This window comes from Lethenteron reissneri, chromosome 20 (genome assembly GCF_015708825.2).
Source record: "Lethenteron reissneri isolate LAM-NWPU_2019-01 chromosome 20, ASM1570882v1, whole genome shotgun sequence".
In the NCBI taxonomy this organism is placed as follows: domain Eukaryota; kingdom Metazoa; phylum Chordata; class Hyperoartia; order Petromyzontiformes; family Petromyzontidae; genus Lethenteron; species Lethenteron reissneri.
This window is the reverse complement of record NC_083798.1, coordinates 7,616,082-7,640,824: the sequence shown is the minus strand read 5'-3', so window position 1 is coordinate 7,640,824 and position 24,743 is coordinate 7,616,082. Positions and strand designations below refer to the sequence as shown.

The 24,743-nt window shown below is 47.9% G+C and overlaps 1 protein-coding gene and 1 long non-coding RNA gene across 2 annotated transcripts in view; one reads left to right on the top strand and one right to left on the bottom strand.

The window, feature by feature from the left end:
• The window catches only part of LOC133344677 (arf-GAP with GTPase, ANK repeat and PH domain-containing protein 1-like), a 115,384-nt gene extending 92,212 nt beyond the window's left edge, over positions 1–23,172 (bottom strand). The window contains exon 1 of the mRNA XM_061554734.1: positions 22,753–23,172. Coding sequence (XP_061410718.1) covers positions 22,753–22,918 — 166 coding nt within the window. The 5' untranslated portion in view covers positions 22,919–23,172. The remainder of the gene's footprint in view (positions 1–22,752) is intronic.
• On the top strand, positions 18,671–23,091 carry LOC133344685 (uncharacterized). The gene is made up of 4 exons (XR_009755358.1): positions 18,671–18,767; positions 21,450–21,858; positions 22,198–22,309; positions 22,985–23,091. It is a non-coding gene; the product is annotated as an uncharacterized LOC133344685 (long non-coding RNA).
• Positions 23,173–24,743: the final 1,571 nt, after the last annotated feature.

The window sequence follows — 24,743 nt, the reverse complement described above, 5'->3', positions numbered from 1 at the left end:
CCGTGGATGAACACCGCGCTGGCTCAAGGCAACGATGCACTTGGGGGGTGGGCTGGGGCCGAGCGCCATGTCCTCTCTGCAGAGGTCGCAACCGGGTACCCGATGCCCGTACCCTACCCGATACCCGGCTACCCGTACCCGGCCGGGTAGGGGGTACCTGTTTGCGACCCTGGTGCGGCCGGGTACGGGTACGGGTAGACCGTCAGTCAATGGTGAGTAACTGTTTGTCACTCATTTCCCAACGTCTTGTCTCTTCTCACAATTCAAGTTCCTAGAATCAACCCACCCGCGCCTGCAACATGGCTTCATCCCAGAGGTCGCAATCAGGTACCCGATACCCGGCCGGGTACGGGTAGGGTACGGGTACGGCCGGGTACGGGTACCCGTTTGCGACCCTGGTGCGGCCGGGTACGGGTAAGGAATCAAAACCCGTTTGCGACCTCTGCCTCTCTGTCATTGCGAAACGAGCCACGCTTTGCACGACGTCGTGAGTTTTTCAGAGGAGTGTTATTTTATTTTTCCACGAGCGACAAAGTTCAGGTCGTCTTTCAAAATTGACGGCGACTCTATCTCTTTAGGCTTCCCGCAATGGTACGTTTCGACAGTTCCATTAATTAATGTTTGGGATGTGGACGGAAAATTAAATACGTGGACTAAACGCATGAAGCCCAGAAGCTGCTGACATTCAGCACTGCCATCTCCTGGCCATGCCACAGGCCCACATCCACAACCCCTGTCAAGCCCTGTTGATCACCCATTCAAGTATGAACCAGGCTCAACCATTCAGGCACATTTATGGTTATTTCATCATCTTTCAAAATGATTTGCTCTAATTAAACCAAAACTCTTGTATTTTGTTCCTACCACTGCTGTACATTGTCCCGAGTCAGCCATGTGTTTTGGTTACTTAACACATCCCGTGTTAGAATTGGATGGGCTCATTTCCATGCATGGGCTTAATTTCTCGTTAGTTAAAAGCAATGCTACTCACACGTCTGATAATGGTCGCACACATTACCCAACATCTACTCCTAAAAATACGGATGAGAGGCAGAGTGGTGAATCGATTCATCGTCTGAAATGTATTTCTAGGCTCATGATACGTGCATTCAATTGTGCATGTAAGAAACTTATTATTGGGATTCGTATCCAGTAATTTTATATGTGGAGGAGTGGTGGCGCAGTGATTAGCGCACTACGCTATGAACTTGCCAACCACGGTTTGATTCCAGGGAGATGGCGAACATCAGTGGACAGTCTTATCATCCACATGTTGCACGTTGTTGAACTTCTTTCACACCATACGTAGCCAACCGTGGTAATCGGGAGGGATTGTTGTCAGCAGCATTTGGTTTAATACAGTTCAAATCTGGGCCAGTTTCAACATTCATCGTCTCATCAGCAGCCATGATGGTGAGAAGCACCAGATGTCAACTGGCAAGGACTCTCCCCTATCAAACACGGATCCTGGCTCGATACAAAACTATGCAATTCGTTTTATATTCTGTAATGGGTTCTGTTGCCATGAGATGCTGCTAATTTCAGCACTCACGTAAGCATATAAAATAAACACATTTTCAATTAAATCACGGTGCTGAACCGTGACGATTCATCAAACCGTCACAGGGACGTATCTCCACCGGATGAACGCCGCGTCCGTGTATGTCTCACGTCGGCGTCAGCCGTACTTCCTCGTGCCATTTGGGTGCAAAGCCGAATTTGAAATGGCCTAAATGTACGATACCGTCTGCCGCACATTTCGGCACCGACTCCCGCAGTCGCGAAGGCCATTTGCGCATGGCCGGGCAGACGAGACTGCCTGCAATTGGATTGGCAATACAAGAAATGATCATCCTCAAAACGTTTTTCTGGCGGTCAACAGTGGCACTCACCACCAAGTACTGGGCTCGCAAGCCAAGGCACCAACGTTTCATTTTAAGAGAGATGAAATCCATACGGTTTCACATTTTAACCCATGAATATAAAGTATACCTTGGCTCCTCCCACCCTCAACCAGTATAAATACAAGGACTGTTTTCTTGGAATTTCTCTTACTTGATACAGCAATCGTGCTGTGACGGTTCCACCTGAAGACGGAAGCTTGTGTTGCCTCTGAAACGTCGTGATTTTTATTTTTATTTTACTTTTATTAATTATTTGTTTTTACCTACGTGACTTTACCGAAAAAACCTAAGAATAGAAAGTATATGTTATGTTTTTTTTTCTCCATTTTATCAAATTAATTACCAGACAACCTTTTGTCAAGCCCCTCCGCACCACCGATTAGCACGGTTGGCTACGTACGGTGGCAAAAGAAGTTAAACGTACGTACAGACAAGCCACTGCTGGATCAGGGCGTTCCAATGTCGAGTTGGTCATGGGATTTTTTTTGCATACTTCACCATGCTGGTCAGTGCTGGTTGGTGAAGAATGGAGAGATCCAGGACCGGTTCAGAGATCACTTGGCAGTGCTGTGGCCAGGAACTGAACTCATAGTGCAGTACACCTCGCTTCCCCCATTGTTTTCAATGTGCTTCTGCAATCAGCACTGTCCAGCATTTATGTGAATCACTATATATGTACCAAGCATTATAGTACACATATGTAAATCACAGACATTGTATAGGAACATTAAGAAAACTAAGTTGGCTTGCACAGTGCACACAACAGCACTGCTGATGATGGCCAATGGTCAACACTGTCAACTAAAGCAGATAATGCGCCTGAGAGGATGACCGGTTTGTAAATGGAGTAGTGAGATACATTTGCGTGGGAATGAGGAATGTAGCATCACAGGACTAAGAGTGGGCATAGGCGATGATATGGGGAGGCCTTCATCCAGCAGTGGATTAACAATGCTAATGATGATAACGGTAACAAAGAATGTAACAATTATTGCACTGCGGACGATGTTGAGGATTCCATTTATGAGTGTGCTGATTATTATATTTTGTACACATTTCAGCATACATTTAATAGAAATATTTAACAAATATTTTTTGTGTTCAGATTTTCATTTTTTTTCTTTCCAGCCCATTGCGTGCATGACTTTAGCGTGTATTGAGACAACCCTGAAGGAATGGCTGGCCTCATAGCTGCACGCTTGGCATATATCACCAAGTGTGTCTCTCCCCCACAGGGGTTAACGCCCCAGCTGTCCTCTCGCTGCCAGAGACATAAGATCTCTCAACACTCGTCTACGAGACTGCAAGGCTGCATGCCACATGGGGCATAATTGGTCAATGCAGTTTCCCAAGCCACATTTGCGAAAATAAAATCAAATCCCAGTGGTCGAGCTGACAATTTTGGTGCAACTGAAAGTGAATCTATACTCCATTCCCAGTCAACCTGTATATGAGCACGGTAGGCTACGTACAGTGCGAAAGAAGTTCAACGTACATACATACATACGTACTGCCCTTTGGTAATCCACTGTTGGTCGAGGGCCTCCCCCAAGACCCCTACGGCGCCGGTTAATGAAGGGCATGAAGCACAGATATTGAAGCATAGAAGTACATTGAATTTTGAAACACTGCAACGTTGCCAACCATGCAGCCTGTAGCACCTGTTATGCATGTTGGCTGCCCATCCAAGTATTATCCAGGAATGAAACCTGCTTAGCTCCCTAGATCTGGCACTTGGGAACCAAACTCACGTCGCAGTGCCCAAATCAATGCCCATACACTGCACTCCTTACTGGATAAATTACATGATATATATAGCTAATACAATACATAAATTCACTAGTTTAAATGTCAGTGTTTTGAACGATCAACCACAAGAGATCCTTCAGTTACCTTACATTGCTTTGCAAACCTTGATATTATTGCCCGTTATAATTTAACGAACACTGCGGATTACATTTGATGAGTGGAACTTTAAGACAAAAAAAAGCAATTTACGACGAACAAACTGGAAAATACCCATGCCATAGTTGTGCCTTATTATTAGCCCGTGACTCATGCACAGATGTTACCCTCCAAGAAACTGGCAAAACAATTATAATCTTTTCCCACCCATATCTTTTGACACGTCTTGACAGCTCATAATGTGCAGGTTTCTCCTAAGCACAGAGTGAACCCACCATCCGCAACGCCCACACTGTCACGTCTACCAGCAGCAGCAGCAGCAGCAGATCACACTCTCTCCGTGGCTAAGGTCAAAGCCCATTTATTTCAAACACTTTTAAATATTCGGATAATTATTTTTTTATCACATGCCTTTATATTATTAGTATTAACCTTGCTTTACCCAGGAAAAAAAACCTCAACGAGTCTAATGACTCTTTTATTTTAGGAGGGTCCTGCCAAGTTTTCAGAATAGGGGACCGCGAGTGCCGCGTGTCAACACCAACTGTGTCATTTGCGGGTAATTCTCAAATTTGGCAAAGTCCAACTGTGACGCCGTCACACAATGGCCCGCTCCTGTGAATGACTTCACAGGATCTTGAGCGTCCACTACGGGCGAAGCAGACGGCACGTATGTTTTACGCTCAATGTACCTGCAGTGTTAATCACGGCGGGCCGCGGAATTCTAACCGTTGAAGCTCTGCAACAAGCATTGAATGCTCTGCAGCTAGGGCAAGTCATCCAGCAGTGGGTAGATGGCAGTCAATGATGTTAACGATGACTGCGGAATGATGTAACGTTAATTTAATATCACCGAGAGCAAAGTAAGGGAAAGAATACGTAGCAGGGGTATTGGGTTTGGGTGTCCACTGGAAGGTCATGTACGCTTACGCCACAGTGGTCATTTACAAGTGTAGTGACATAGAATCAGTAACGTAGCAGCATAGCGCTGGCTGCTGGCAGGGAATGGGATCTGCGGCTTCCAGCAGCTCTGACGTCATCAGGCCACGTGACACACCAGAGGGGGATCTAGGGGAAATGTCACAGAGGGGGCACACCAAGAACCCGCTGATAGGTTCTAGAAAGGGGGCGTGGCCAAGCCAGGCCACGCTGACAGTATAAGAGGGGGCCCTCCTGTGCGGGACCTCGGGGCTGTCGTTTGGAGTGGGACCCCCGTCGTGCTGCCGAAGTCTCCACCATTCTCGTCGTCTTCACCAATCTCCAAGTGTCACCAGTCAGGCAGACTACCAACTGTCCTAACTGAGTAACGTCGCTGATTACAGACGGACTTATTATAAAGTGTTAACCCCGATGATGCTGGTTAATAAAGAAAGTGCCTCCAACATCTTATTCGTAAACCGAGTTAGTCACTACACATGCATAACCGACATGGTCAGTACCATTAACCTCATCACCTAACGACCTCCATAACACTTCCTCTCCGTACTTTTACGCAGGGGCCACTTTTCCGCTAAGAAAATCCTTTTATTCCGTCAACTTCCTTCACAGAGACCACGTTTATCGAGAGCCATAACCCTGCTTTCCCGTCACGTGTCACTGCCCCCGTGTTCGTTCCACCAATGGGCCCTGATCCCGTGTGTATCTGCTTCCAGTAGCCTCCCTCCCCCTTCAAAGGCATCAACACTACCTAGACGTGGCCCGATGGCTCACAGCTCGTAGGGCTGAGCTAGAACCGTCGTGGCGCCAGGTTCGAATCCAGATTTCAGCAACCCGTGATTAAGGTGCGTTCTCACGTATTACGAGCAGGCGGTGTCAGCCCACTCGCCGACGACTGTGCAAAAGCAAAAAAAAAACGTCACGTAAAATTTGCTTCTGTGCTTAATTTCAGCTCTCTGAGAATAGCATGTGGCAGAGGGAATGGAAAAGTGCTGTCCCTTACTACATGGAACAGACTCTGTTTGGCGACGCCGCATTGGCAGTGGTGCACAAGCACACCTAAAACACAACTTAATGAATCTGTGGAACAGATCAGTTGAAAGGATCTCACATGCGGTTCTGTGAAATCCGATTGTGTATGTGATTCTCTATCAGAAAGGGTTGCAGTGCTCTGCAAGAGATTTAAATCGACATGATGCGGACGATACATGATGGAGTTGGAGGATAATATAGCAAAAGGTATAACACTACCCACCACATCCTCAGTGCTTCAGCCTTGCTGCAGGTGGAGACACTGGACGTTTGGAGGCACTGTTGACTGAGAACCCTCAAGGCAGTAGCATCAGCGAGCAATCGATTTCGCCCGGCAGTGGTGGCCCACCGCTGTGATCCAGCACTGTGTTCCCGAAGGTTGGTGGATCACCGCACAAATGTTGGGAAACTTCCTTCCCATGGGCGTCGAGGGTGCCATACCCTGGCTCGCCAGGAGAAGGTGTTCCAGCAAAATGTGAATTTCACCTTTTCACCTGTACGGTGTGTTGAGTGTTGCTCTCTCACACATGCGGGTATTCTTCTGCTGCTGTGGTTTCCTTCCACATGTGAACACTCATTAACTGGCTGAAAACGCCTTCATAGAGGACCGCAGGAGATTGGCGGTGTGGTTTGGCACCACCTCATCACGCGGCTGCTTTGACCGTGGTTCCTCACGCCTCGTTCTCTCTCTCTCTCTCTTCGAAAGCGAAAGAACACCGTGCGGTACCGTTTCAAGGTGAAATTGTTATGACGGTATCATAATTATTATTATCATTTATACAACACCAGCATTTATTTCACAAGCCTAACTCTGCTGATGAGACCCTGAAGGTTGCAACTGGTCCAGACCTCGCTTGCTTAAACGGGCGCCGCGGTGGCGAGATGTTAACTACCTCGCCTGGTATGCAGGAGGTCGTGGGTTCGACTCTGACGCCTGCTGTATATTTTGAGTTTGCATATTCTCCCCGTGGTCACGTGGATTGTTATCCGGGTCCTTCGGTTTTTCCCTCCACATTTAGAAACATGCGTTTAGAGTATTTGGCTGCAAAGAATATCCGAATAAGCCGATTCGTTGAGCTATCATTTGTGGCCAGGTCGCTTCTGCAAAAGACCTAAATAGCTCAGTGAATCTTACTTGGTGAATTTTTTTTTTATATATAGTTGAGTTTATGCGATGAGATAATATGGGTCTGCAGAGCCAAGCCAATAGACAGACCAACTAATACATATTTTTATTTATGTGGAGACAAAGAACGTTCTGCTCCACATACACACACTGTTAATCAATTTGGGAAGATCACTTTCATCGGCGTTTCAAGATGTATTTGTCGGATGCTGAGCAAAGGTTTAAAACGAGAGCCTAGCTGTCGGATCATGAGTGTGTGGGAGGTGGCGATGGGTGCGGGAGCATGGTTTGCACAAGATTGATTCGGGTGGCAGCGCCAAATGCATATTGAAAACCTCTCGTCTCTGCGCAACTTCTAAGTGAGACAGTAAGGTAGAGTGCTCACCATCACGCAAACTCTGGTCATCCTCGCAACAGCTTTTGGTTAACCATCAGACAAAGACAGTCACTGCATCGCGCGCTTTCATATGTGCTTCTGCAGCCGTCTGGAAAACTCTTCCTTCAGAAATTAGAAAGTTACTGGAGCTATGCACTTTTAAATATGGATTTGCAAAACTCATTTATTTACAACTGCTTTTTGTGTTTATTTTGTTGTGCTTCCCCCACACCTCTGATTAGCACAGTTGACTATGCACGGTGTGAAACAAGTTCCCGTACATACATACTTTATAAATAGCATAAATGCGTGCGTGCATTTCATGGGCAGTGCGGATTGCACAGGCTGTTGCACTCAAGAGTACGTAAACATATTATTTCATGCGATGTGGTTTATAAAAAAAAGCATGTTCAAATTATGCGTGACCCTACAGAGTTGTGTTTGAAGAGGTAAGCACGCTGATGAAAGGCTGAAGACTGGCAAAACCGGAGGCACATTGGGTTTAGCAGCTCCCAAGATGGTTGCCGATTGAGTTCGCGAAACATTATTTCTTCATTTGAACCGAAATTTAAATCATTTCTCACAGATTAGAATACAATTCTGTCACATGCCGGGGACATGTTCACGTTAACGCATCTTCTTGGCCTCAGATCCGTCCAAAAACTGCAGAGAGCATAACCTCTCGGTGAATTCCGGTGAAAGTTTCTGATTATAACACGCAGGATACAAATCGTCTGCTTCACACTTTCTTTTTTCATATCCACGAAAGCTAAACATCCATTCTTGTAACTCTTCAGTCATGCTAATAACTGGGCCTGTAATTCTGTGCACCCTTCACGATTTGATTCATTGCCACAATTGTGGCTTGCGATTTCAAATCAAGAATTGATGACTTTCTTATTTGTTGAGGTGAATTTAACAGCCTCAAGTGGCAGGAGGGGTCATATAAACCCATTAGATGCCAGGCATGCGAACCGAAAGTCAAATATTGCTCGCACTAATCAACTCATGTGTGAGAAATCCATCCTTACAACCCTACTAATAGTTATTAACAATAATTTACAGCCCTGGTCAATCGACTGCTGGATTAAGGCCTCCTCCACACCCTTTGACGATACTTTCTCATGCTGGTCACTGGGCTGGTGAAGGGCGAAAGCCAGCACTGGTTCAGATATCACTCACCACGGATGTTAGCACTGGTAGGTAATCAATCTCAAGTCACTGATTTAATAGTGCAATGCACTAACCATTGCACTACACCGGTCACTGGCAGTTGGTGAATGAGTATGCTGTACAGATTTTAAACTAAACTATAAAAAATGTTTTATTATTTACCAGACAAGGCTCACTGTGCTATATAGCTCTTTTTCAAAAGCAACTTGGCCACAAATGATAGCTCCACCAAAGTGGCTTATCATGTGGACCATTGCTCTAAATTCGTGTTATAAATGCGGTATGGGGAAAACCAGATGACCTGGAGAAAAAGCCACGTGATTACGGGCAGATCATGCAAACTCTAAATACACGGGCGTCAGGGTGGAGTTCAAACCAACGACCTCCTGCATACAACATCCAGGACTTTTGCCGTTTGACCATCATGAGCTTGGCGGTTGACTGGATGGAAATCAGTTGTCCTGGCACCGTCATTGAAAAGCGGAGAAAACAAATATGAGAACGTATCGCAAACATCTGACCCTTTGGTTTCAACATGAAAGGCGGGCTCAGCTAGGAATCTCTTGATCTAGGTACGACGGCTAGCTGCGACACTACGCCCTAGACAACATTAAAGTAGACCGATAGAGACTTATCATACAAGCAAAACGTCCATGTTCAAGACGGCATCTTTCAATCCTAATTGGGATGTCTTCGAAAGTACTTTTTTTTACGAAGCTTAAGTGCATAATTAAATGAAGCCCTTCATTCGGTGTCTTGTTTGATTTTTAAGTCAATGACAGAGTCGAATTTCCCATCAAAGAGGCTAATTTCTCATGTCTCTGCTTTCATTTGCTCTCTTCCGATCACATCAAATAACTGCAAAGGCCAAGATTAAGGTTAAGTGTTGCAGCTATTTGTGAAAGACAACATCAAAGTGCCACCCACTTTGGCATGCATTTCATAAGAGAGGCACTTGATTCCATTTGTGAAATGATGAGCAGTTGCAGTATTTAATGTTCCGCTCGATTGTGCAACCAGGAAAAGGTAAAGGTGCAGTCCTGCAATAGCTAGTCCACGCCATGTACAAGGAGCGCGAGGGAGCGCCTCTAGCGGGTATTAAGCCTACTCTTCTAAGTTGGACAGACATTCTCGAAGAGGTGAGAGAGTCTCCCTTGCTTTACCCAACCAGAATCAGAACCTTTATTTATCCTGGAGAAATCCGATGAGTTATGAAGCTCTTTTTTCACAGCTGTCAGATAGGGGCGGGTCAGAAAGTTACAACGACCACACACGCGACCTGCCCAATCGACCAACTGTGGTGTAACCCAGGGGCCCCCAACCCCCGGGCCACGGGCCACAGACCGGTAACGGTGTGTGGCCTGTTAGGAACCGGGCCACACAGCAGGAGGAGGTGAGCCGTGAGTCCGCGCGTGGCCTGCCCATTATTTTATTGACCACTTCCGTCCGTGCCTCTGTCCCACACTGCGCACTGGTCTCAGTCACAGTTTTGGTAAGCCCACAAGCTGCTAACCTCTAGCCACATTGAGTAAAAAACAAACGTCGCTGGAGAGCTTCTTTGAAAAGGGGGAAAGACCCAATGATGAACCCCCCTTACCCCCCAGTCCATGAAAAAATTTGTCTTCCAAGAAACCGGTCCCTGGTGCCAAAATGGTTGGGGACCGCTGGTGTAACCCATTTATACTGCTGGGTGGACGGAGGCGGGGGGAATTCAAGAAGCTTGCCCATTATTTCAACTGCAGCCACTGCCGGATTATCCTAGCAGCAAAACAAACATATGCTACAGGCCCCGCACTTTCAAGGGCCCCACGCTAAATGCTTGAAATGCTTTCAATTCCGGTTCGGTGATTCTGCACTTGCTCTATTACTATAGTACTATACTGCCTTCAACTTTTATGAACGACTAGGTGTTTAAGGTTAGCGATTTGTCGTATTATCTTGTCGGCCGGGGAGGAACACAGTACACACAGTACACACAGTACACACATTTCACGTGTCCACACACACACAGACATCCTCCATTGAGCCGTGTAGACTGCAGGGGTGAATGCTGCTTCATAGCGTGCATCTCTTTGAAGGCAGCAACGACGCCGGGAGTGGGTGGGTGGTTGATGCCAACACCACGCATGCCTGACAGCCTTTGTCTTGGCGTTACCGACGTTTATGCGTCCTGAGAAGGGCTCACTTAAGGCCGAGTTGATCTGGAGAAAGCCGGGGTTATGTTCACAAAGGGCTTGCCATCGATGCTGTCGGTGGGCAAGAATTTCACTGAGACGATATGATTGCAGAACATAATGCTACTGCTAAGACGAGATCACCCATGTCCCCTACATAGTGCCGTTAAGCGAGCACTTGTCCAGGTTTCCATGGCACACCTGGGGGTTGTGTGGCTAACACCACGCTTGGCCGCCTATTGTTCCCCCAGTCCTGATGTTTATACACTGCAGCAGGCACTCATTTAAGGCTGAGTCTACCCGGAGGAGGAACAGGACACCACTCGCCATTGACGTTGGCCTGTGGTCGGGAATGGAATTCCCAGTGCTCATATTCCTAGAGCAATGCGGTGACCACAACGCCACTGCTCCCCATACACATTCAACTGAAGCCTACTACGCACGGAGACACGCTCTCTCTCTCCCTCTGAAACACACCCACACATACACCATGTGGGCAGCCACAGGACCCACTTAGTTACCCTTGAAAAAGCCTGCACTTTGCACAATTATAATTGGCTGCATGCTTGGACAGATCTGAATGCGGGGCGAGCCGCGGTGCGCACCGCAGCAATCGCTGCCGCCGCAAGAGCCTCGCTCCGCATCCTCTCCCGAAGGCCGGGCTCCCGACACATTTCCATAACGACCTGGGGTAACCCAAAATCCTATCACTGCCTCTTCCGCCTCTTTGCACATGGAGGTCACGCCCTGACCCAGTTTTCGGCGGAGCGCCTGTCTGCGGTCGGTCCCGGGGGCCCCTAAAACACAAACACGAGAGGGGAGAGGCGGTGTGCACCGTTGCGAATGCCGCGCGCGATTGTCCGGCGGCCTAAATATTCAATTAGGCGAATCCCCAGCAGTGCAGCAGATGTGCGTGTGGTCACCCTCGGCTCTCACCACCAACGTGAGGCTTTGCCTGCCGACGAACAACGCGTGCATCAGAGTGACCCGTTCACCCTCAAAGCTGCCCCCACGTTAACCTGTTTACGACACCTGTGAGTGGGGGGGGGGGGGCATGGTGGGGCAACCCCCCCCCTCCCCCCGTGACAGCTTCTGTTGGGTTAACCGCCGCACGTGATTATTTTGGACATTATTAGCAAAGGTTAACTCGAGTGAAAGAGCACACTACCCGAATTGTTATCCGTCGTGCTATTTAACACCAGCGAGAGCTGCCCTCGACATCTCCGGAGCGATGCATTCACCGCAATTAAAGTTCAGGACACGCACCGAGAGAAAGCGCACGTGTGTGTGTCAAAATATTTGCACTGCACTGCTTGCTGCTATATATGGGAGAACCAATTACGACATTCTGGACATGGTGTGCCCATGCCTCTACGGTTCTTTGCTAGGGGCACCTGGCGGGTGGAGAGAGGCCAAGGGAATTATGCGTTTCCATAGAAACAACAGACTAACATAGAATGCATAACCTAACATGGGACCTATAGACTAATGTACGACCCCTGGGTAAATGCAGGAACATGGACTAACAAGATCCATAAACTCACACAGAACCCATCGGCTAACATAAGACTCGCCAAACTGACATGATCCATAGCCTTTGAGATCCAAACCACTCGCATAGGAGTCGGGACATGGCGAGTGAAAGAGGCTTAGGGCACTGGCCCCAGGCCTCCTAGCTGCATCAGATTGACAGTTGCCATGGAGAGCGAGGAGTGAGAAGGGGGGTGGGCCAAAACGGGCCTCTTGGGTTGGCGATAGAGGGTGAACGCTGATAAACACCATCAATGCGTGTCAACCGAGGGCCTCCCCAGGGTCGACTCAGCCTTAAAATGAGTACTGTACCTGATGCCTTCTGTAGGAAAATCAGCAATGGGGAGACAAAGGTGGCCGGGAGTGGAGTTGGCCACCCACCGACCTCCAAGCGTGTCGTGCTGGCCTTTACAGGTGCTCGCGAAACAGCACTTGTCCCAACAGTCTGCTAAGGCTATACGGTGGATCTTTGTGCATGTATGCCCCCACGGTAAAGAGTGGTTAGAGTGGCACTGATTTGGGAAGTCATGGAGCAGTTAGCCCATTACACCTTGACCTGTCCCGTGACCTCCTGCCAGCAAGCCCTCGACACTTCACGCGACGGCCTCAGAGTGCACCTAGCCTGGCACGAGTGCTGTGGTGAATGCCATTTGTTGTTGCTCCCACACTGGAGTGTTTCAATCACAGCAGGTTACACGGAAACGATATGTTCACACGTCACTACTCGGATCGTAGCAGAAGAGCCAACGTTGTCGTCATCATCGGTTTAATCATTTACACCACTCGTCCAGAAAGGAATCTTTTGTCATCCCCAGCAGCGATAGCCTGCTCTCCAGGGATGGCATTCACACAAGTCAATTACATGCACTTAGGAGACTGGGTAGACCACTCGGCTCAGCACAGGACAGCTCTGTGTAGTAATCTACTGCATTCTATGCTACCTTCCAACGGCAGGCGATTAAAGGGCACTATTTATAGCCGCACATGGACATACGGTCCGTGACATTGCCTCAGCGGAAGGGCATTTGCCAATTTTTGTAAATGCTCGTGGTTCGAATCAAGCAGGCCGCCCTGGTTATTACTGCGGGGGTATTGACCATACTAAGAGGTGCCATCTGCTTTGCAGTGGATGTCAAAGACGCCGTGACATCATTGGAAATGAGTAGGCCATCGTGTCGCCACGACATGGTCCACTTTTGCCGCACCTCCAATGAGCACGGTTGGCTATGAATGGTGCGAAAGAAGCTCAACATACGTACGTACACATACATTGCCCTTTTTTTTGTTACCTGCAAAAATCCTCAATTGGGATTGCACGCAGCAACATTGCTCCTTCCTGGCAAAATGCATCCGTCTCTAAAACATCACACCTTTGTGATGGCTCTAAGCTACATAAATGGCACGAACAAAAAAGTAATCGATTATTACTGCTTGTACAAATGATTATGTAAAAATATATATATATAAAAATACGTAATATTTCAGCTCTTCCGTAGAAGTGCCACGTGCGGTGGCACATCGGGCAGCAGTCCCCACGGCCCCTCCGGAGTTATAGAAGCCACGAGGAGGAACCGATGCACAAAAAACTCTTCTGCGTGCTGTTTCTGCGAAGATAAGGAGACTAATGTGGGCTTGAGAGACCGATAATCATCCCACACAAAAGCGCCGAGCGCGCCAGGGATTCGCGTTCCTTCAGATGGGACCTCTAAATTATGCATGGCCAATAGAAGATAATTCATGCTCACACACAAGCACCGGTGAAAATGCAACGGTAACGATGCACGAAACTTGCATGTTTGTTGTCCTTCCCCGCACCTCCGATTAGCACGGTCGGCTATGCACGGTGTGAAAGAAGTTCAACATACATACGTACATGCATCTCTGACTTTATAATTTCCAGCTGATTGCAATGATTACAAAGCAGGCCCGCGTGTACACACTTCCACGTGTAATAATATTGCTAAAGAAAGGCGTATTAGTTGCTTATTGTAGCAACCTTACCTGGGCAGGCGATCCTCCTGAAATTGTTTTAATCCCAGGAACTGCTCCGTGACATTGGGAGTAAAATATTAATTGTGATGAATGTGCAGCGCATTGTAAATTGTCCAAGAAGCAAAGCCGTGCAGCCTTCGGCTGCAAGCAATGTAGCCTGCAGTGACGGCAGCGTGGAGACCAGAGAGACACATGGTCTGAGGCGATACGAGCGTGCAGACTACGAAGATACATGATCTGTAGTGACACGTGCATGTGAGTAGACTGTGGCGACAAGCAGTCGTTAGTGACAACGGCATTCAGACGAAAGAGGGTTTTTTTAAGTGATACGAGTTGTGGGGATTGTGAGAAAACATCATATGTAGTGACACCAGCGAGCAAACCGCAGAGACCCGTGGTTTGTATCAATGCCAATGACACCTCCCCCCCCTCCACCGCCCACTTGAACGTGCCCGATTCACACCCCCCACCACAACAACAACCCCCCAAAACATTTTGTCCATTCGTCTCTGGTGGCAGCTCTTGCGATATCGTTCGCAAAGTGCCACGATGTCAAAGTATAAAAAAAAATAAAAGGCGCGTCTGCGGAGAGGCGCGTGTGACCTGAACGTGGAAGGTGAGCCTTGCTTTCTCATGGATAGCGGAGCTCACAAAACGCTAACGATGTTCACCGCAGACAACCCGCCATTGTGCTCTAGAGAATTCCTGGTTCCCTCGTCATCTGGGCAACACAATACGAGCAAGTTTCTTTTTTCTTACCGTGTCAGGATTCTTTGTTTTCTGTTTCCCTCCCCCAGCTCTCGAGGAGCAAACAAAACACAACTTAGTTGGGGACCCCAGTGTCGTTGTAATGATGTGTCAGAATGTACATTTATTTACGCATTGCAGTAAATTTTGCATTAGCACCATCCAGTACGTCTACGAGGGCTGTGTTTCAACAATAAACAAGAGTAAGTTTGTGCTGTAATAAATTGTATCTTTCTCCCAGGAGCCTTGTGACTTTTTTTAGCTTACTTGGTCTTCAGAATTTTTTTTACCTATTCACAGAAGACACAAGCCACCATTCAGGCAATCAAACACGTCGGTTTGAACACACGAATAACTCGCTGGGATTTATTTGTCTACAAGGGTCCACGTGCGAGTATTCACGAGCGGGCTGCCCTGCATCCTGGACAAATGCCCTGTGGAACAAACGTGGCCGCTGGTTAGAGGTTGGCATTGCGAAGAACCCAGCGACGGTAAAAGGATATTCATCTCCGAGAGAGAGCCCTCAATTTCTATTCTGTTGCATATGGAAATTTGTTCGGGAGCTAGATGGCAATGTCGAGGTCTGCTGGCCACGAGAAGGGTTTCAGGGGAGAGATCGTGTTCTTTTGCTCTTCCTCCGTAGAAGGAGTACAGACTACCGCGATATTATGTTGTGGTCCACAGCAGAGGTGGGACAAAGTCATTGTTATGCAAGTCCAAGTCGAGTTGCAAGTCTTTGCACATTTTGCCGAGTCGAGTCTGAAGTCATCAAATTCATGACTCGAGTCTGACTCGAGTCCAAGTCACACGACTCGAGTCCACACCTCTGGTCCACAGTAACCCCACTGTGACCTGTAATCCTTCAATGAAGGATTAGCAACAAAACCCGCTCTAAAAAGTGAATGCATCGTGGTAAATTTCGCATGGGCGAGGGAACCTCTTTCCACATCCAGAACCGAATAAAATGTTCCAATGCAGATCTCCGCTCAACGGTTCTTCTATTGCCCACGTTGTTCCGAGACTCCTCCATCGATGGATGGATATCGTTTTTGGACCGTTTGGAAGGGGTGTGCATTGTGCGGCTACGAGCCGCGCGAAATGAAATGGCGGTCCAAAGAGGCCCCCCCAAAGCTGAGCTACAGCTCGTGAGCCGCCGGCGCCGCGCAACCGACTGAGATGCCAATCTAAAGAGGGCACCGCGCCAATGATTTATGTTGGCAAAGCAGGCACGATACAATAAAAAACTATCAACTAAATTTCGATTTAAAGCTTTCGTGACTGCAGGGATTCATCTTCTTGGTTCTTTCGGTAAAGTCACGTAGAAGGGAAGTAATAAAATAATAAAAATAAAACATAATAAAATAATTCTCACGACGTTTCGGCCACAACGCAAGCAGCCGTCCTCAGGTGGAGAACAGGTCCGTCGAGAAGACAGAGTCTGAATGGCACGCTCCAGGCTTGGAGCGACTATTTATGCTGGGATGGAGGGGCGAAGAGCGTCTTGACAAAATAATTTGCATATCAAGAGGAATTTAGCATATTTATGGGAAATGCAGATATGCGATGAGCATTACTTGTGAAATGCGTAGGAGGTTTGGCGAGGGGTTTAAAGTCATTATGCCCAACTATCAACTATTTTTATGTGACCAAGTAAAGCCGACCGAGCTGTAAAGCTCTTAAATTTGCAGAAGCGACCTGGCCACTAATGATAGCTCAAAGAAGTGGCTCATCGTGTGAAAATTTATATCAGCCAAATACTCTAAACACATTTTGGTTCGAAATGAGGAGGAGAAATCTGGAGGACCCAGAAACAAAATCCACGCACCCACGGAGAGAACATGCAAACTTTAAATATGCAGGCGTCAGGGTCGGGATTGAACCCACGACATCCTAAAAACCAGGCGAGGGAATTAACATCTCGCCACCGCGGCGCATCTACAGAGACGTCGGAAATAAAGTGCCGTATGTTACGTCGATTAAGGCATCTCTATCAATTACAAGCAGCACGATGACTTATCTGCGAAGCGTATTGCAGTATTCTGGAGCTATTGGCCAAGAGCCATTTCTTGTGCACGGCCACTTGATATTCATGAGCACGTGTTTTGAGGGTGTGCGAGGGACGGTGAGGGGGTTGCAATTAGCGATGCATTTATGCAGACGATGCGTGCAAAACGTGCGAGTTCTCCCCCACGTTTTATTTCAACGGATGTCCTCTGAGTAACCTATCACCAGTTGAAAAGGCCGGCCCCCTTTGAAAAACTTGTGCTCTGCTATAATGTTGACTTAGTGTCTTCTCCAGGCGTTCTAAAACCTGGAGTAACACATTTCATCGATACAGTCGGGGTGGGGAAAGAAATACGTGGGCGGTTTGCAAACAATCGCGTTCACGTTTGAAAATGCGTTGGCCCTGGCACGTTACAGGGATTCCTCTCAAGTAGGCCGAGACAGTCATTCCAATTTGCACCTTTTTTATGAACTGACGTCTCAAAGTCTCCGCGGAGAATTAATTATAGATGGGAACACTGCGATTCGAGCAGAGCCTCTGCCAAACGACCGTAGCATACGAATTCTCCTTCACCAATTACATTACGGTTTTTGTTAAAAGCACAACGCTTGCCGTGTTAGTGTTCAACTAAAAATTTTAGTGCGTTCAATTTAAACCTGAAGACGTTGATGGACGCGGCGTGCACATCGAAATTTGCGCTCGCATAAGTCTAGCAGCGAGGCAACCTGTGCTGACAATTTTGCAGATCATGTATGCAACTCAAGCCTTGAATTTCAAACAACTGGATTGTTTTATTTCCTTCAATGGGACGCACGTTATGACAAGTGCACAATAGCCTAGACTTGCGAGCAATGTCGCAGTATTTTAAACATTCGCGTTGAATAATTCGGCAGGCACGCTTTGGAAATTTATGGCAGAAAATACGAGGCGTGTAACGATGCATCGAATCAAATTGTGAAAACCAATTGTTTTTACCATGTGTGTACGTACGGTGTATAGATTTGTCGTTTCCAAAATATGATCGATTGTGTGTGTGTGTGATCAATGGTATAGAAGCGTTTCTTCAACTCAGCCAGCTCACAGGGTAGGCTGACGTTCCATTAATCTGTTCCCACGTGATGTCTATGAACAATGTGATAAAGAGGCTAATTGGTCTGAAATTCTTAAAATCAGCTTTATAACCCGTTTGAACAGGCTGATGATATACGTTATACGTCACATCAGGCACTACATTCATCACTCCATAAACAAAACGTGATTCTTGAATCAAATTGTGAACTCAAATCATTCATCGTATTACAGGGGAATTAATCTTTACATGGCAAGCAGCACTCAAAATCCAACTGTCAACTCTGTGCAAACTGGTCTCAATGAAGTCGCAGATTTTTATGAGCCTATATTAACATTTCTCAATGTAAAATCCATGAGGCGCGCAGGAGCCCAAGTAAAACAAATAATATCGAGAGTCCTCGCCAATATTACTAAACAACTCAAATAAAACGTAACCCTGGCGTGGGAGGCGAGACGAACGCCATGCGACACGCAACGTTACAGAAAGACCGCTCGCGAAACACTGGTGTGCGCCAACTGACCGCGAAGGCAAGAGTCGCCCTTCCGCATAAATCTTCACCGCATGGCAGCTCGTGGCAAAAGCATAGGTGTGATAAATCAGCTGGTAGGTAGGGGGGTCAGCGCAATGTACACATTTTCACGCTGTGCATCGCGATCCATTGGGCCAGACTCTCGGGCTCTCAGCCAGGCGCAACCCCCCCCCCCTCGACCCTCTCGACCCTCTCGCCACATCGCGGCAACCAACACGGCAGGTAAAAACCAAACACGGCCTCTGCCCAACTGCCGTGAACCAGAGGTGAGCTCAGGAGCGGGAGAGGGGGCGAGCTGGGGCAGAGGTGGGGGGTGGTGGTGCAAAAAGTGGCAGTTTCCACCAGCGCCATTAACGTTTGGATGGCCGTTGTACGTCATGGACACATTTTTCTGTTTGTTTTCATATAGTGTAAAACATTTTTTTTAAATAAATACCGAATAATTTTTGGTGTGTACAGAATTATATGTTCTATCCGTTTTATATTATATAATGAACACACAATGCACATGTGCAAGACATTTTTTTTGGGAAATTATTTGCCCCCTGTGAAATGTCCCCCTTCCAAAATGGTCACCTGAGTGCCCTCACCTGTCAGGCCTCAACGAGGCTTTGTTTTTACTGCCACTTAGATAAAAGTGAGGTTTGTATGTATGTGTATCTTTGTAGACTACACGCTCGTATCACCTCGGACCATATGTGTCTCTGGTCTACACGCTGCTGCCACTGTAGGCCACATTGCTCGCACTGAAGGCTGCATGGCTCTGCTTCTAGGCAATTTGAAATGCGCTGGACATTCATTACAATTAATCTTTTACTCCCAATTTTACGGTGCAGTTCCTGGGCTAAAACATTTCAGGGGGAGCACCTGCCCACATAAGTTTTCTACAGTAATCAAATAATATGCCTTTCTTTCAGCGAGATTCTTACACGTGGAAGTATGTCCATGCGGGCCTGCTTTCTATACATTGCAATCAGCTGGGAATCACAAAGTCAGCAATGCAGACATGCATGTATATATGTTGAACTTCTTTCGCACCGTGCGTAGCCTACCATGCTAATTGGAGGTGTGGGATCTCTGTATTTTGGACGATGGTCCTTCTTCAGGTAATATTAAGGCTTACAGAGAGCGAGAGAAAGGACATTATACTATAGATAATGAGTAGGGTTGGGTTAATTGCTGTTTGTGCAGCACAAATCAACAGGGTGCGGCTAGTAATGGCAGGTCGGGTAAAGAAGATATCAAAGAGTCATCAGAGTTTTAAGAATCCAAAAAGAAAGCCAGAGAATGTGAATCGCTGTGGGAGTTCTCCAACAGTGCCCTCCATCATGACACAAAGTCTATATGTAACATAATCATTGAGGCTCCATCACATGAGTATTACATGCCTCTCTCACATTTTTTTTCCCCATACGACAACGAGCACTTGACCCTCCGGCAAAAGGGAACACTTGAAGGAAAATCTTTCCCGACGAATTGCTGCTGCTTATCCAATATCACGAGCGCTTAATCGGGCATTTTGTTTGTAACATATATAAGTATATGGCAGGGAAAAAAATACGAAAAAAATTATTTGCAATGCATTATTTCAATCCACTCCTGGATGAAGGTCTCCCAGTGCTGTGATGGTCCTGAGGGTTGTTTGACCATACTTCACACTGCCAGCCAAATAGCTGCGGGTTGCTGTGGCCAGGAACGGAACTCAGGACACCGCGCTCATCGCGCAGTGCATTAACCACCGTGCCACCGCTCCCTGCCATGTATAGCATACAAGTAAATAAATAAAAGCCAATCACCTCTGGGAAGCTTTTAGCTTATAAGCCTCCAAATGGTCTCACTCCCCCTAACCTAACTGATCTGCTGTCTCATGTCGCAGGTCACTAACTCTATTCACTCAATGCAAGCCCACTAAGAGACGCCTTCCGTCCTATAAGCCAACGGTGGCAGAACTTCCCATCTCACGATGCCTGGGAAGATTCACTAATTTCACTGTCCATTTGTTTTGCCACGCCTCGAGACGTAATTGTTTAAACGGGATTTTAATAACATTTAAATGAGCGACAATGAGCTGTGATTTGTTTACCTGATTTTAATCTCTTAATTGTTGTAACTACAGATAGCGGTTGGTTTGTTAAGCACGAATTGAGGACCTGAGACCTACAAGGTGCTAAAGAAAGGTTTTGTTATTGTTGTTCTGGCTTCCTTCAGCATTCATCGTCGATGTGTGACACCGCTAGCTTTGTTAATATTTTATTCGCTTGTGTGCAGACGTCTTTGAGTTTAGCTGGCACTGCACATACCCGGGTCCAAATCCAAGCGGCCGCCTGTGGTCAAAACCAGGTTCTCGAGTGTGGTCAGTGGCTGGTCTCAGCCTTGCCATCAAATAATTGCTATGCAAAAAAAAACCATGAAATTAAATTTGGGTCTGAATTTTATTGCGCACAGTTCCAGCTGTGAGAACAAACTAAATATTGATTGGTCTGATTGTCATGTAATGAACATTACTGTCATGCAATGAACCCCAGAATATAGCACTTCTCATTCCACTGCTGGATGAGCACCTCACCATCTTGGTCAGTACGGGTTGGTGAAGGCAGAGCGCATAGACGTGGGAGCATAGGAGTAGAGTACAGCAATGCATTTTGCTGCACTTTGCTCCGCTGCCCACCACATCGCCCCACTGCTCGTGTGACAACTGGCTTCATCCATAGCCTATTAGCGATTTTGTGCTTGTTTACCCAGGAAAGCCTCAGTGAGTCTCAACGCTCTTTTCCAGAAGGGTCCTGCCAAGAGATTGGCCATTTGGCTATAACCAAAGGAGACCCGGATGGCGCCCGATCTTGTCACATCTCGGAAGCTAAGCGGGCGTTGACCCTGGAGAGCACATGTACGAGTCACCACTATGCATAAAACAGTGGCCTGGTGTGCTGGTGATGTTTACTCCTCAGAGCCAGCGCGTGACGGACGAGCGACGACTCCCTCGGCAGGAGCCACTCGCTGCGCCACGCGACTTTGTCGCCGCCGAGACGACCCGAGTTGTCCCGTTCGGACAACGCTGGCTGAGCGAAGCGTGCACGAGCGATTGAATCCTCCCCTCCGGTCAACGGTCAAAGCGCCCACGAGGACAACAGCAATAACAACAACACCGCCGCCAATGGAAATGATGGCTGGGGAACAAAAGCGAGCGACATCGTAAAATAGGCAGCCAAGTCAGTGGCCGCGACGAAAACGAAGGGAAGCTCAATTTGTGTCAGTGATCAGAGCCTGGTCCACTGTAGTACAGTACATCTTCATTCAAGGTCCGATGGTAAATTATTGCCCGTGGTGAAGGCTGTTCCGGCAGCAGTGTTTTGAGAGGTAGGTATAAATCCATTCATTTTTTTCTGGCTCTCACAAAAAAAAGGAACGGGGGCTCTGGCATGAATGGCGATGGTGACTATGCCGAGGCGATTGACAACTAATCCTGCCGAAATTACCAAGCGCTGCGAGGTCCTCGGAGCTGCAGTAAAACGTGACGCTTGCGCGCGATGCAATGAATGGCAAGTTGTCCGCTGTAAAGATTTTTCTGGCTCTTCTGCTGCATGCGTTTGTTTTTTGGGACAGACAGCGCTGGTAGTAAATAACCGCGAATCTCTTGAGCAGTTAGCCGTTACGTCTGGGTGTAGGCTAACGACACGCACACATTGCCATTCGCAGGACTAACGCGAGACACTGGATGCCTGCACACATGTGCATCTCAGTGACATTGTTACGGCACTCATCAAGAAAGCGCCCTTCACTTCTCGGCTTGGAGAAAAAAAAACATGCAGTAAGCTTATTACACTCACAGGAACCATCAATAACACTCTGTCATCAAGGCAATAAAAAGAGATTTTTTTTTCCCCTTCTTATTTTCATTTTATTTCGAAAATTCGTGGCTAATAATCCACTGTATTGAATATTTATTTTAAAAAAACCTTTGCAATGAGCACCGTTCTGTGACAATCTTTAAATTATCCTTGTGACTCAATATAACAATACAAGTTGATGCACTGCAGCGTGGTGGTGGTGCATGATGACACGGGCAGTGTTATTTTGTTAAGTGCCATCAGTTTGCATGACGTCCGTCAGCACGACACAGCTCCTGGACCCGCATATTAATCAAAAACAATTGCCTGGAAAGGTCACGGCGTGACCTCTGCATGCTCCTCTTTATTGGAGAGAGAGGGGGGGTGGGTGGTGGTTGAAGGGTGGAGGAGGAGGAGGACTCACCCTCGATGCAGATGATGTGTTCTCGCAGCTGGTTCTGCACCGACGGTTCCTCCACGCGTTCCAGGAGGTCGTAGATGGCGTAGATGTTGGGGTGGACGCTCTCGAACCGCTGGATCTCGGCGCGAATGGCAGCCGAGATGGACAGCTGCTGCTGCTGGAAATTCATCGCCTCTCTCCCCTTCCCGTCTCTTTGTCTCGTTCCGCTCCTCCCTCGCCCCCCCCCCACCCCCAGCACAGCCGCACGTCGCCCGCCGGCTCCTCGTCGGTTCGCCCGGGACAACAAAAAAATCCCGGCCGCTCACGCTCTTATGGGGCGGACCACCATGGTACTCCACCGCGGCAAATCAAAAAAAAGAGAAAGCTAAAAAGAGGCACCAAAACCCGAGCGGGCGAGTCACCCCCCCCCCCCCACCACTCACCAACCGGCGGGCTATTGCCTGGCACCTCTTCCCATCCGCCAGCGGCTCTGTTGAGGAAACTCCCCGTTAAATACTGCTCTATGGTCTCCCCTGCAGCCTTGTCTCTCCACCACCACCCACCCACCCACCCCCCTATCTCTGATCACCTCGTACCCCCAAGTCCGAGGCACGAATGGTTTGCTCCGCCACCCCTCCTTCCCTCGCCGCCCACCCCTCTCGACGTGTACAGTTGCTGCCAAACATATGCAGCGTGGGGTGGGGATGTAGGATGGGTGCTGGGGGGGGAGGGAGGAGAATGCAGAGGAGGATTTGAGCACAATGGATTTAATCGCATCCCAGGCTTCCAGTGACGAGGAGAAAAGTTTGCTGCGTTTTAGGAGATTTTTTGTTGTTGTCGTGATCGTCCGTACATTACATAGGTAAGGTGGAATCAACGGTGGCACAATGGCTAGCGGACTGAGCTGTCAACCTGGCCGCCTGAAGTTTTAATTCCCGGAAGAGATATCTGAAGGAGTGATGATGGGCCACCGCCAACGCCGAGAAGCCGCCGCGTTGGAAGGAGCACAATCCCGAAATCTGCTGATGGTCCCAAGATTTGCTGATGGTCCCCAGAGTCAGGACTGTCCTGGCTGAGAGGGGCAATCTCTCTGCGGCTGCACCTTTAATCTGGAACTCTCTCCTGCTCCGCATGGGAACCGTTCAAACTCCCTGTTGTAGGTCAGCTGAAGGCTGGCACTCGCGTACCCGTGACCCCCGCGCGTTCCCGAGTTCGCATGGTTCGTCTGTTTCGCGAAATTTATTACGCGTTCCAAATTACTTTTTATAATTATTATTACACCTTTCGCCAACCAACATTGACCAGCATTGAAGATGCTTAAAACAAATCGCATGACTGGCAACAGAGCGGGCAGCCTTTAAACCAGCAGTCGGAAGACAAAAGGCTGAACCTTGTTTGAACCTAATGCTAGCACTGCCCGTGCATTTGCGTGGGATCCACGACCAGGGTGGAGTGGGGGGGGGGTGACATGAACACGGACTCAGGAACCCGGCTCAACGCCACGGGATTTGAGCGATGTGATCACACAGATGTGCGTGGTGATGTCACCACGGCAACACTTGCCTGACCTCGCACCAGCCAGACAGCAAAACTTTTAAATATATATTATGCTTGCGGGTGGAGCGGTGGCACAGTGGTTAGCGCACTGCACTATGAACCTGGTGATGTCCTCGGGTTCGATTCCACGTCGCGGCTCACATCAGTTGCGAGTGATTTCTAAAACGGTCCTTGGCACCCCTTCACAAGCCCACACTGAGCAGCATGGGGGAAGCATGCTTGAACAATTTAAATGACTCACACGGCACAGGGATGCCTCCATCCAGCAGTCGGCTGATGAAGGGTTCTACAACTATTCCTATTTTACAGAAGTAAAGGACAAAATGCCGAGTACATGGAGCCTGTCTGTGTTAAGGACACATTTCATAAGAACATTAGATCTGTATATAGCATCATTCATGCATCTCAAAATGCCAAAGGATTTGTAAAACACACGGAAGCATGGGAAACCACTCAGC